This window comes from Bacillus rossius, unplaced genomic scaffold (assembly GCF_032445375.1).
Source record: "Bacillus rossius redtenbacheri isolate Brsri unplaced genomic scaffold, Brsri_v3 Brsri_v3_scf632, whole genome shotgun sequence".
Taxonomy (NCBI): Eukaryota; Metazoa; Arthropoda; class Insecta; order Phasmatodea; family Bacillidae; genus Bacillus; species Bacillus rossius.
This window is the reverse complement of record NW_026962846.1, coordinates 1-13,174: the sequence shown is the minus strand read 5'-3', so window position 1 is coordinate 13,174 and position 13,174 is coordinate 1. Positions and strand designations below refer to the sequence as shown.

Here is a 13,174-nt window from a genome sequence, read left to right as displayed (position 1 = left end):
TCCAAAATGTATTGCCTTTTTGATGTGCTTCCAAATGTGCTTCCTTTTTTAATTGTGCTTCCAAATGTGTTTTCAACTAACTCCAGTAAATGATGTTATCAAGGAGAGTATTCCTTTGAATATAGACTCTGAAATAATTACTGTGTGTGTCAAAAATGTACTAAAGAAAGTTCTTACAGACATGCTGAATTCTTTGTAAATGTAATCGAATGTGTATTTGCTATTGAAAAAAGAATAAAATACAAATATTACGAACTGATTTGTTTCATTTAATACCTGTTGTGCAATAACTACTTTTTCTGTAATTTAAAAAAATGCAATTATTCAGGATATTAAAATATTTTATTTTCTACTTAAAATAATTCAATGTAGAATACTTATATACATGACTTTAAATCCGAGTAAAAATCAATAATGGTATAAATACATTGATATCAAAGTAATTAAGGTATATGAAAATACAGTAACATGAATCTGTTTAATAAACGTCTGTTAAACACTGGAAAAAAAAAATCTTTTTTGTAGCTAGAACAAGTATACGTGGGTGGCCTGTTGCAACTGGTCTTTAGAAACGCGACATGCTGGCGCCTATCATGCTGGGCTTTTTTCCCTCCAGTACAGCCAGTCCTATGAGCCATAGAAGCTTGTTGCGACCAGTCATCATCGATGCGACATGCTGGCGCCCTGTAGTATCTGGAAGCAATCACGAGTCACTCTTAAGTTGTTTGTTGCAACTAGTCTTTATCAGCGCCTACTGGGTTTTTCCCCAGTACACAAGTCAGTCAGCCCTATGAGTCATCATCGATGCGACATGCTGGCGCCTATTGTGTCAGGGTGATTCTTGGTAAACAGATAAGGCATCCAGCCCTGACTACCTCGTGACCTTTGCTCAGGCTCCCTCCGAAATTATCTCAGCCAATCAGATGCTTGGAATTTCTGTATGCCCATATATGGATTAGTGAGTCAACCACTGCTGCTGCTGGGACTATAAAAGCAGGCAAGCAAGGCCAACCCATTTCATTCGCTGTTCATCTGCCGACCTGACTACAAGTTCTTCGCTGCTCGTGCGCTTCTGCCCATCGACTTCGAGAGCTTGTGGATTAGTGTTCCCAGTGACTTCGAGTGCTTTTCATCGTTACTACTTCATCATTCGTCATCTCTAAGGTTTCCTCCTCGTCTCTTTCAACGTCGAGCTGCCACCGCATGTTCCGTTGGGAGATTCCTGTTGAGATGTCCTGCATCATCAACATCATCGACATCATCATCATGGACGGCAAGACATCCGGAGTTGCTGCTTCTTCTGCTTCTTCTTCTTCTGGGGTAAGTCCAATGCTTCCTCAAGGGTTACAGTGTGGATTCTGTAATAAGGTTTTCGCTACTCGTTTCAATGGATTACGCCACGAGCGCCAGTGCCTCCACAACCCACACAGAGACGACCAGCAGATTTGTGAGAAGTGTGGGGTAGCCATCACTCGCAAAGACAATATGACTAAACACTTGAGGTCATGCATTGGCGAAATTTGCAATGCAGCGAGTCTAAGTTGCAAGTACTGCAACAAACTATTTTCTCACATTGGAGATGCACGAAGACATGAGAAGGCGTGCAATTTCAATCCAGATCGCCAGCTTCTAAAGTGTGACAAGTGCGAGAAAGACTTCACCAGACCAGACAACCTAGCCAGACATGCTACCAAGTGTAATGGCTCAACACCAGCCAAGAGAAGACGAGAAGCTTCGCCCCAGCCTGGACCATCGACTGTTCCTCAACCCAAAACATCTCGACCAAAGATAATAGCAGGAGCAGGAGTAGCCTCCCAGTTTGTGTTTGTGGAGGCCGAGACTGCATTTCGAGGCAACTTGAAGACCCTGGTAGCTGAAAATACATCCGAATGTGGCAGAGATATATGTACTTATCTGGAAGACATGAAAGCAAACATAATTGGCCAGCTCAAACAAGAAATAGAAGAAAATGGAGCCGTAAAGTTCAATTTATGGTTGGATTGTCTTTATGGAAAGCCAGAGCCTCATGAAGACCAAGAAGACCCGCGGTCATTCAAGACTAAGAACATCCCGCTCTACACAACCGATGGCATCAAAGAAGCAGTCACAGCCAGCATAGAGAAGATATGCCAGGAAGAAGAAGAGTACCAGGGCAAAGGAAGTGGCTGGACCCTCATTGCTGTACATCGTCTGTAGCTAAGGATCAATAAGCTAGATCCACTCCGTGCTTCCAGCTTCATCGACTTACCAGCTTCCATCAAGGCTAGGGAAGCCATCATCAACCCAAAGAATGAAGAATAACAATGCTTCAAGTGGGCTATGCTGGCTAGATTCGTCGAAGGGGAGCATCCAGAACGTGTGAACCAGAGATATAAAGACTTGGAAAACAAATTTAATTTTAGTGGTCTTAAATTCCCCATGCCTCTTCACCAAATAAACATATTCGAGAGAAACAATCCTGAAGTGACAGTCAATGTGTATGGACTCAATGAGGACACAAAAATCATACCGCTACGTGTAGCAAAAGAAGAGAAGAGTCAGCACTTTGATCTCTTGTATATATCCGAAGAAGATAATGCACATTATGCATATATCAAGAATTTTTCAAGACTGGTGAGACCCCAGGTGACTGCACATCATCACAATCTACATATTTGTAAGTGGTGTTTCCAGCATTACGATGACCAGTTGCATCTCGGGGTCGTCTCAGCTGGCTCCTCGACTGTGACTCTGAACTCTGCATCGGCGAGGGAGGCACCATGTCCCCATCCACCTCGGGTGGGGGAGAGTGGCTCAGCTGCCTCCTCCTCGTCCGGCTCGGTCACCAGAGGTTGTTCGCCCGCCGCATCGGCGCCCGCCTCGGGCATCCCGGTGACGTCATCGATCTGTGTCCGCATCGTGCGTCTCCGACGGCGTCGCCTCGGACTTGTGGCCGAGCTTCCTGCTGTTTCCAGGGTCGCTGTTTCGGGGCTGGGGGTGGCATGGAACAGGCCCCGCATGCCTCGGGGTGTGATCGAGTCGTCTAAAGTAGGCGTTTCGTCCACTTCTACTAGGGTGACATCTTCAGAGACCAAATTTTCTTCTGGGACTGATGTTCTCCATATGGTGTCTCGGTGCACTTTTCGCGCCCGCCGTCCATCAAGGCGGACTAGGTAGGTGCTCCTACTTAGCCGTTTAAGGATCGGGTGTGGTCCCGACCATCTGGGGCTCAACCCAGCACTGTAGTTCTTCGGCGCGCTGGACAGAGGCTGCGTGCTCACGTATACCAGTTCTCCAGGTTGGAGTTCCGGTGGCATTCGGGTCATCTGCGGTGTTATCTGGCGAGTATAGGCCCTCTGGTGTTCGAGCGCTGTTGTCATTTCTGCCTCTCGCCGTTGACGGCGCTCCTCTGGATCTTCTTCTTCATCGGCTACCCCGTGGGCTGTCCATTCTCCTGGCAAGGGCAAATTGTGGCCTTGGACCATTTCCGCCGGGGTCATTCCTGTGGCTGCATTGGTTCTGCGACGGATACAAAACAGAGCCTCTGCAAGATGGTTGTTCCACTTAGTATGGTCGCTACCCAGCCTTATGCGCATCTGGACTTTCATCTCTTGGTTTCGCCTTTCCGTCGGGTTGGCTCGGGGGTGGTAGGCAGGTGTGGTCCGGTGTTCGACGTGTCACGAGTTGCACATCTCCCGCCACTGCCTCCCGACGAATTGGCTGGCATTGTCCGTCAGCAGGTCTCTCGGGTAGCCCCAACGTGGGAAGAATTCCGTTTGCAATATTGTCCCAATGGTGTTGGCCCGTACATTGCTGGTGGGGTAAGCTTCTACCCAACGGGTAAAGAGATCGGTCACTACCACCAGGAATCTCTTGCCCCGGGCTGTGCGGGGATATGGCCCCATGACATCCAGCGCGATGGACTGGAAAGGGGTAGTGGGAATGCGAGGCTGTTGTTGCTCCGTCCCGTCGCTCCGCCGCGCTTTCCGCTCTTGACACGTCTCACAAGTCCTCACGTACTCCCGCACGTCCCGGGCCATGCCGGGCCAGTGGTAGTGCTGACCGACCGCCCGCCGTGTTTGGTCTGCCCCAGGGTGTCCGGCAAGGTCGTGATCATGCATAAAGCGCAACACAGCGTCACGTGCCTCCGGTGGGACATAGGTGCGCCACTCCTTATCGGGTCCCATTCCTCGTATGTAGAGCACACCGTCCCTCGTAGTCCAGGTCTCACATGGTTCCGCTATTTGCTTCGCGCGTCTGCGCTCAGCGTCCTGAGAGGTGCGTTGGGCATCGTGCACCCGACGTTTCAGCTCGACCATGTCCGCAGGAGGCGGGTCGTCGTCTACACCTAGAGCAAGCAGGCGGCAGGTTGGGTCCCTTGGGTGGTGGTGATCCGTCTCACGGCCAGGTGGCAGTATCTCGTCCCAAGATACCTCGTCCTTCAGGCACGATCCCTCATCAGGGTCCCGTGACAGGGCATCCGGCAGCTCGTTTTCTACTCCTGGAACGTGCTCCATAACGAAGTCGAACGACTGTAGAAACAGCGCCCACCTCACGAGTTTGCTCTTCCGCCCCTGGAGGGTCCGCAACCATGTGAGGCATTGGTTGTCCGTGCGCAATACAAATTGCCTACCCTCGAGGTGGGGACGGTATTTCTTCAGTGCCCATACCACAGCCAGGCACTCCTGTTCATTGCTGTGGTAATTCCGTTCCGCGCGGCCGAACTTGGCACTGGCGTAGTCGATTATGCACCTGTCCCCATTTTCGTCTCGTTGATATAGCACCGCGCCCACCCCCTCGGCGCTCGCATCCGTCTGCACGTACAGCGTCCTCTCGGGGTTTATCCGTGACAGAGTGTGGCATCGGAGAAAAGCCGCCTTCAAGCTGTCCAGCGCCTGCTGTGCAGCCGGTGTCCAGTGGTAGCGCTGTCGTGGTGACAACAGATCTGTCAGGGGGGCAGTGAGCGTGGAGAACTGCGGGATATAGTTCCGCAGCCAGTTGGCGAGGCCCAAGAGCTTCTGCAACTGCTTGCGGGTTCTAGGGGGTTCAGCTTCTGCAATTTTCGCCAGGTGCATCGGGTGCGGACGATTACCCTCAGCATCCACCACATGCCCCAAAAACTCCACCTCTCTCCGTCCAATGTGACACTTCTGTGTGGCACAGGTCAAGTGGTGCATCTGGAGCCGCTCCAGGACCAGGGACAGGTGCTGCACATGGTCCTCCCAGGTCTTGGAGTACACAATCACGTCGTCGAGGTAGGCTGTCAAAAACTGGCCAATGTACCCTTCCAGTACGCGGGCCATCATAGCTTGAAATGTGGCCGGCGCGCACTTGAGCCCGAAGGGCATGGCACAGAACTGAAATCGTCTACCATCGGGCACCGTGAACGCAGTCTTTTCTCTGTCACCTGGGTGTATTGGCACCTGCCAATACCCCGAACGTAAGTCAAGGGTCGTGAACACTCGTGCATTGCCCAGGCCTGCCAAGGCCTCGTCCACACTGATCTGTGGTGGTGGAGAACTAATGGTGACACTATTCAGGGGACGGAAGTCCACACAGAAGCGCATGGTCCCATCCCTCTTGGCAGCTAGGACGATGCGTGAGTTGTATGCGCTGTTGGAGGGTTCAATGACACCATCTCGCAACATTTCGTGCACTTGCTCACGTATCACCCGTTGCTCGCGGAAACCATATCCCCTGGGGGCCTCATACACTGGTTGGTCGTGCATAGTGGGGATTCGGTGTTCTGTCACCATTGTGCGCCTGAGTGGGTCGGCAGTGGCGAAGATGCTCTGCCTTTCCCTTATGAGCTGCCTGAATGCATCCTGATACTCTGGGGGTACATCATTGTCCACATCTTCTAACTTCGTGGGCTCTCTCGGGGGAGGTGGTGCTCTACCTAGTGCATACACTGCCAGGCGCTCATGTTTGCCAACATTCACTAGCCCAGAGGCCGGCGCTATCACTGTGTCATGCTCTACCAACCAAGGCTGTCCCAGCACTAGGTCCTCCCTGAGTCCCTCTACTACAACTGCTGCTGTCTGGGTAACCAGCTCCCTCACACTCACCGTTATGATGGCGTCCCCGATGGCTGTCCCGACTCCGGTGCTCGTGGCCAGACGCAGTGCACAGCGTCTCGGTGTGACGTCCGCTGGCGGCACCAAGTGTTGGGCCACGAACACGTGGCTCGGACCTGTATCTACGAGAGCGGCCGTCGGTCTCCCGTTCAGAGTGACGGGTACCCGCATCAGCCGGTCGTCTGGGGTGGTGAGCTGTCCCAGTGTTATGCGTGTCTCAGCCGTGGCTTCGGGAAGGAGGTTAGGTGGCGTGGGGGGCAGAACTGTTGGTCCTACACCCCCTGCTGCCCGTTTCCCGCCAGTTGTTGTTGTTGTTGTTTTTGTTGTTGTCTTGGGCAGTCCTGGTGCCAATGGAACGTGTCCTGCGGGCATCCAAGGCGACACTGGGGTGGTCGGCCTCCGTCCCGCCGATTCCCCGCGTTCCGCCACTCTGGTGCGTTGGTCTGTCGTCTGCCACTCGGTGGGCCTTCGATTGCCCGTGCTACCATCTGCCGTGGACGTTCGAGCTGCATGTCTCCCTCTGGGAGAGCGGGCGCTCTGTACTCGTGTCTGGGCTCTCGTCCGGGAGTGGTCATAGTTGTCCGTCGCCCCAGAAGGCGCTGCAGGTTGCCCTCCGTGGCTACGGCCTGTCGCACATATTCTTCAACAGACCCGTTGCAATACGGCCTGAGGAAGGGTTGTAATTCTTCCCGCACTAACGCGGTCACGTCCGGCAACGCTTGCTCCGGCGCTTCCCCTGGGGCTATGCGACGATATAGCTGCAACTTGCCCGCCAGGAATCTCTCCACCGATTCCGTGTCCCTCTGCGCCTCGCCGTAGAAACGGGCCTTGCAGCTCAAGACTGCCTGGCGGTCATCAAATCGCTGCATGAGACGCGTGGCGAATTCCCGCCACTGCATATCGTATCGCCCCCATAGAGTCCACCACTCACGAGCTCGACCACGCAACTGTTCGCTTGTGCGCTGGGTCCACTCCTCTACCGGCACACTGCACTGTAACATACGCCTCTCACACCACCGCACAAACTCCCGTGGGTCTTCGTGCACGAGCCCGCTAAACTCTGGCAGCACTATACGCCCAGCCCCTGTGGCAACCCGCACAGCGTACGCGACTGGCGGCGCTGCCGAGTTCGTAGGTGTGTCCCAGTCAATTAGGTTCGGCGACGGTGGATTCTGGTTCGGTAACATCGACCCGACGCGGTTGCCCGAGCAGCCTCTACACTCGTCACATCCTCCTTTTTCCCGGTACACGGCACTCGCTGTGTTCGGGGCTACCCTATGCATCTGCTCTGATGATGTATCCCTGTCCCATAACAACACACCCTCAGCAGTTTCTGTCTTCACCTCACTGCGCCTCAGTGGCGTGCACGTACACGTGTTCCGACACTGCCACTCTCCTGTCACAAGGTCCATGCCTTTCGGTAGCTGACACGTCGCGCACGTAACTGTCAACCCGCGCGGCAGCATTGTTTACAAACACGGGGCCCACGTGGCCGCTCCGTCTGCGCAGCCTGCCCGCGCAGGCTATCACCGCGCCCGCCCGAACACCGCCGGCGCGCCCCGAAGATCACCGATGGCAGAATGGCGAAAGGGTGAAAAAGGAGGGGGTACCACGGTGCGTTATCCCGTTGGAGGGGGGTGGTGGTGAATCGACGGGAAATATAATCCGGTTGCGGGACGGGAGACGGCGATGCGTTATCAGCTGAACCGTGAAACTGATAGGTGTTGGAAACGTGGGAAAGGAATGGTTGCGTCCTCGCGTTGATGAGATCAGAAGTACTGTCTAGGTGAATAAGTGAATCCATCCATTGTCCCAGGTGGATTTTCACGCTGTCTGATCACTCACTGTACACTCTTTTCCCGCACTGCACGCGCTCTCCTGTGGACTTGCAGTTCGCCCCACGTTGGGCGCCAAATGTCGCGTACCCGCCTCCGTAGAATGCGTGGAGACGTGGCGGACGTCGCTGGGCCGTTTTCTAGTGTTGCCCGGCGCCAGCTCTCTCGCGTAGAGCAGCCTTCTGCGGGGAGGCAGGGGTGGACCGTCCGACCCGTGTAGCTGCCGAGGGACGTCGCGCGCTGGAGAAATGTGCGGTGCAGGCTAGTTGTGTTAGTCCACGTGTTTTGGCCCGCGGACACGCCAGATACAAAACAACACTCACGCACCCGGTAAAGACAACGATAAAAGAGATTATACACACTATAGAACAGAATCCAAAAGCGATAATAGCGGCGAGTTTATGGAGCGTCTCGCGACCGCGCCTAGCCTCGAAGGTGGCTCGCACGGGACTGGAGACCAGGACGCCGGCGCACTGCTCTCGCGCGCACGGAGCGGAAGTGACGTCATTCCCAAAGCCGCGGCGCGCTGCGGACAGGGCTGTGATCCGGGCTTTAACCCAGAGGCACGGAGGTACGACGTCAAGGTATAAAAATAATTATAATTATAAAAAACCTAGAATTGTTGGAATTCATTATTTAAAAACCCATAAACCCAAACACCATTGGAAAAAACCAGATCTGGGTGGAAAAACCCATGAGGGGCAGCCCTGCTTGTAACAATATCACTTTGCGCCTCTCATTCAAGGCTTCAACGCCTTCCCCTGCGCTTCCTCCCCTACATTCTTTCCCTTCTTTATCCCTTATTCGTCGTTCCTGCTCCCTCCCCTTTCACAAGCTCCGCCCAAGTGACCGTCATCTGCGATCGGGTACTGCGCTCATTGGCCGTGGTGTTGTTCCAGGTGAATTCTGAACTGATACTAAAGTCTCTGATAGTTTTCAAGTGTCCTCGTTTGCCGTTCCTGATACAGGAGCGTATCAGTGACAAAGTATCAGGTTGATACTTTTCGACCCACCTCTAGTTCATATATGTGTGAGAATATAGTGTCTGCGCATTGTGTTCTGACATGTATATTTTGTTGTTGTTTTCTAATTTAGGAAGTTTTAATTTTCGGCTTTGTAATGCAGCCTGCGCATATTTAAATTTACGACATCGTTCTATGGTCATAAGTCTAAATATGCGTTGACGATTCCAAGCCCGTGAAAATTCAGAGGACGGCGCCTACCTAGAACAAAAGTGCAAGATTTTTAGTTCCAGGAACTTTCGCCGGTGTCCTGGAGCGAGTACACGCTCGATTTGCCTGACATGCAGGAGGAACCAACAGATGAGGAGGAGGGCGCTGCCGTCGATGAGGGACTGTCTCTTCAAAATGTCATTGAAGAGGTGCGCGCCTTTTGGGAAGAAGTTGCTGCGGAAAGAATAGCCATGCAAGATGCGTGGAACATGGACATAACTGCTGTTCTGCACGAACTCAGGAGGCTTCGGGAAGAAGTGGAAGATATCCAAGATGTGATTCGTCGTGAAAAGAATACGATTCGAAAATAATTTTGTACATATATATTAATAAATATGGTGATTGTTCAAAAAATGGTGTACGTTATTTCGTGGTTTTAGTTCCTTGGTACCAATATATATAAATAAAAAACATAAGTAGCATGGTTGTAAAAAAAATAACTAAAAGGATGGTCTAGTGGTTATCACTAAAATATTTTAAAGTTTGTTATTAAGGTATGCATAAGTATTACATTGAACAATATGTACAACACTAGAAGGAAACTAATATAAATGCTTGTATATAGTGCATTAAATTACATATAAAAAAATTCAGTAATAAAAGTATATTTCAAGATGGCTGCCAGTAGCATAAAAAAATATTAGTGATGTTGATTGAATCCTCATTAGTTGTGATGTAATGGTAGAAAGTTCTAGAATTAAAAATGGCGGGCATGTTCTAGAATACAAAATGGCTAAAATCTAAATCTTGGTAGTTATGTTGTAATGGTAGAAAATTATAGAAAACAAAAATGGAGGCCGGAAATTACACAGTAGAAAGTTCTAGAATTAAAAATGCAGGCATGTTCTAGAATACAAAATGGCTAAAATCCTAAATCCGAGGCCTCATTGGTAGTGACGTAATAGAAAGTTCTAGGATGGCAGAACATTCTAGACAAAATGATGGTCGTAAAATTACGTAATCCAAGATGTCGGAAATTCTTGGAAATGACATAATCCAAGATGGCGGCCGGGTCATCCAAGATGGTGATTGCATAATGGTAAAATCCTAAATCCGAAGCCTCATTGGTAGTGACGTAATAGAACGTTCTAGGATGGCAGAACATTCTAGACAAAATTATGGTCGGAAATGATGCAATCCAAGATGGCGGCTGGAAGTGACGTAATCAATTATGGCGGTCTGAAATGACGTAATCAAAGATGGTGGAAATTCTTGGAAATGACAATCAATTATGGCGGCCAGAAATGACATAATCAATTATGGCGACCGGAAATGACGTAATCCAAGATGGCGGCCGGAAATTATGTAATCCAAGATAGCGACCGGAAGTGACGTAATCAAAGATGGCGGCCGGAATTGACGTCAGGGGTCAAAGGTCACTGCTCCTTGCTCCTTTGCCTCCAGCCTCTGTCCCCGGAGGAACTATATCTAACTACTAACATTGAATTCGTAAATTTTTTGTTATAATCTTAACATTTTTTATCAAAAACATTTGTCGGAAAACAATTTTTGATTGTAAGTACTAATGCTGCTAGGGTTGAAAAAATGAAGGATAGAATTTAAAAAAAATTCATAACTTCCTTAGTGGTACATTTTCAATCCCTTCGAACTGTTTGTCTATCTTATAATGTTAACTTAAAACTTTTCTCTGAAACAATTTTTGATAATACACACCATTAGGCCTACTTCAAGGGATGGAAATAACAAGGGCTGAAAAACAAAACGCCATTACTTTTTTAAAAATACTTTTAATATCAAATTCAATATAACTTATTATAAAAATTCCTAAACTTTATTTAAAACATTTGGTTTAAATAATATTTGATGAAACTAACTATTACCATAAAAATAGGGTTTGAAATTTAACAAGAAAGTAAATTTTTTTAGTATCAATTTCGTTGAAATTTATTAATAACTATCTTAAGATTATCTTAAACCTTTGTCAAAAAAAAAATTATATGACTAGTGCAAGAGATGAAAAACAGTGTTTGAAAATCAAAAATAATTTAATGACTAGCCTACCTTAGTAGGCATATTATGAAATTCTTTAAGACATTAAGTTAAAAACATTCAAAATATTTTCGCTTCATGGAATATGAGAATATGTTACACCAATCTTTTTTGAAGACTGGCGAACAGATAGGTATTTATGTCAACTACATTAAGTTCTTAAATTGCTCTAGGAGTTTACAGAAGTTTCAAAAATATTTCCAGAAGAAATAGTTACTTGAAACTACCTACGCCTGTAGAATGTTTGTTACAAAAAGATTTTTTTAAAAATAATTATTAATTTATATTAACATTAGAATATGAAGCTGTTATAATGACGATATACATAATTATAACAATAATAATAATTTGAAACTGTTATTATGACTATATACATACATAGTAATATTAATAACAATAACAGTCCTTGTCAAGTCTCTAACAAAATTTTACATTCAGCTTTTGTTAGGCGTAATTATAACTTTACAGAACTTATTATCAACAAATCGTGTAACCATGCACACAACGAAGTTATTTATAAAAAATAAATGTAAACTGTATAAACTAACGTGAATAGATGGGCTAAGCCGCTTTAATATGTTCAAAAGTATATAAATAGTATTAATAAAAGCATGAACAACAGACATAATATGGAGCATGAAAGTCGTACTTAGCTATGCGACACCCGGGCGGGAGAGAAAAATCTGCCGGCGAGGGAGCCCTCCTTTCCCGGTAAACAAGTCGGCCTACGCTGGGTGAAAAATTGTCGCGCGAATAACTAACGCCTAGCGTTTTTCACACAATGAAAGATGTGTTTAAAAGTTACTTCTACATTTTATTAAATACACGCAAACTGATTTAAATAAACGCATGGGCAAAGTAAGTTAGGTTACAAGTTTCAACGAGATATTATGTAAGGCGCAAAAATAAACAGAGTTAATTTAACAAGTAAAAACGAGATGATATAATTTACCGCAAGGTAATTTAGAAACAAATAACAGTGAATATTAAATGATATCTACACATGCGTAGGTTTATTTACCACGCATATTATAATGTTTAAAACATAAGCTATAAAAATTATATCGCATTTCAATATATTAAAAAACCATTACGTACCGTAACATTTAATTAAACTATTAACTTACGTGACTCTATACAAATGCGTTTCAACAGTTAATTAAAAATTATAATAAATTATCAATAATTTCATTTAAAACATAAACTTTGACTTGCGTGGTTGTTCTGTCAGGACTGTGAACACAGGCGTGTTGAAGGAACAGCTAAATGACTGGCTAACTGGCGTGAGGAAAGCCTTCCCCCACCCGCATGACCCGCCCCCTCAACTACCATTGGCCAGGTAGGTAGCGTACAGTCTAGTGTCGCTACGGTCTTCTGGGGGCGACCCGCCACGACCCTTGTAATCCGGCCAGGCGCGCGTGGCATGCCTCGCGTCAGTGGCCGTGCAGGGCCGCCAGCCAGCTGCGAACCTGGTCTCTCGCCATATATAATTAGCAAGGAGTTTAATTCCTGTCGCACGTGGACTCCACACACACATTGTTGTTATTATAACTTAACTATATTCGTGTGGTAATAATATTATGCTGTAATTATAATATTAATGTATGATTATTGTATAATAACTAATAAAAGTTAACTACAGGGCATTTATTTCATAGCCAAAAATCATTATGTCCACTAGAATGTAGATACCCCTAACACACACTTTCAAGGTTTGATAAACTCCGTGTATCATTGGGATATGAATTGTCCACTTAAGTGGACAAATAAACAGTAAAGGATTAATATTTAATATAATATTTTTATGTTTTCATGGTTTAAGTACCAAGTGAACTTAGCCCCCACAAATTTAATAAAATATCTAGATATATTTATGAAAATCCCAAAAATTATTTGTAAATTTTCGCAAATTAAAGATAAAATATTTAGCAGTGTAGGGCTGAGAAACGGTCGTTGGGACAGTAAGTAGATTAAAAATATATCATCTAATTTGCTTTCACGCCAGGTCAAATGATTTACTTTGCAGGCTACGACTAAGCTT

The 13,174-nt window shown here is 47.2% G+C and overlaps 1 protein-coding gene across 1 annotated transcript; it reads left to right on the top strand.

Annotated features, from left to right (window-relative positions):
• The first annotated feature begins 354 nt into the window (after positions 1 to 354).
• Positions 355 to 9,670, top strand: LOC134545216 (uncharacterized). Its single transcript, XM_063388566.1, has 2 exons — positions 355 to 1,320; positions 9,147 to 9,670. The coding sequence occupies exons 1-2, from the start codon at positions 1,204 to 1,206 to the stop codon at positions 9,432 to 9,434; spliced, it is 405 nt and encodes a 134-aa protein (XP_063244636.1). The 5' UTR covers positions 355 to 1,203; the 3' UTR covers positions 9,435 to 9,670.
• Positions 9,671 to 13,174: the final 3,504 nt, after the last annotated feature.

Bases quoted from the DNA above. Each gene is read 5' to 3' on its own strand.
- LOC134545216 (XM_063388566.1), top strand. From the start codon at position 1,204: ATGTTCCGTTGGGAGATTCCTGTTGAGATGTCCTGCATCATCAACATC. The intron at 1,321-9,146 runs GTAAGTCCAATG...TTTTAGTTCCAG, and splicing joins CTGCTTCTTCTTCTTCTGGG to GAACTTTCGCCGGTGTCCTG.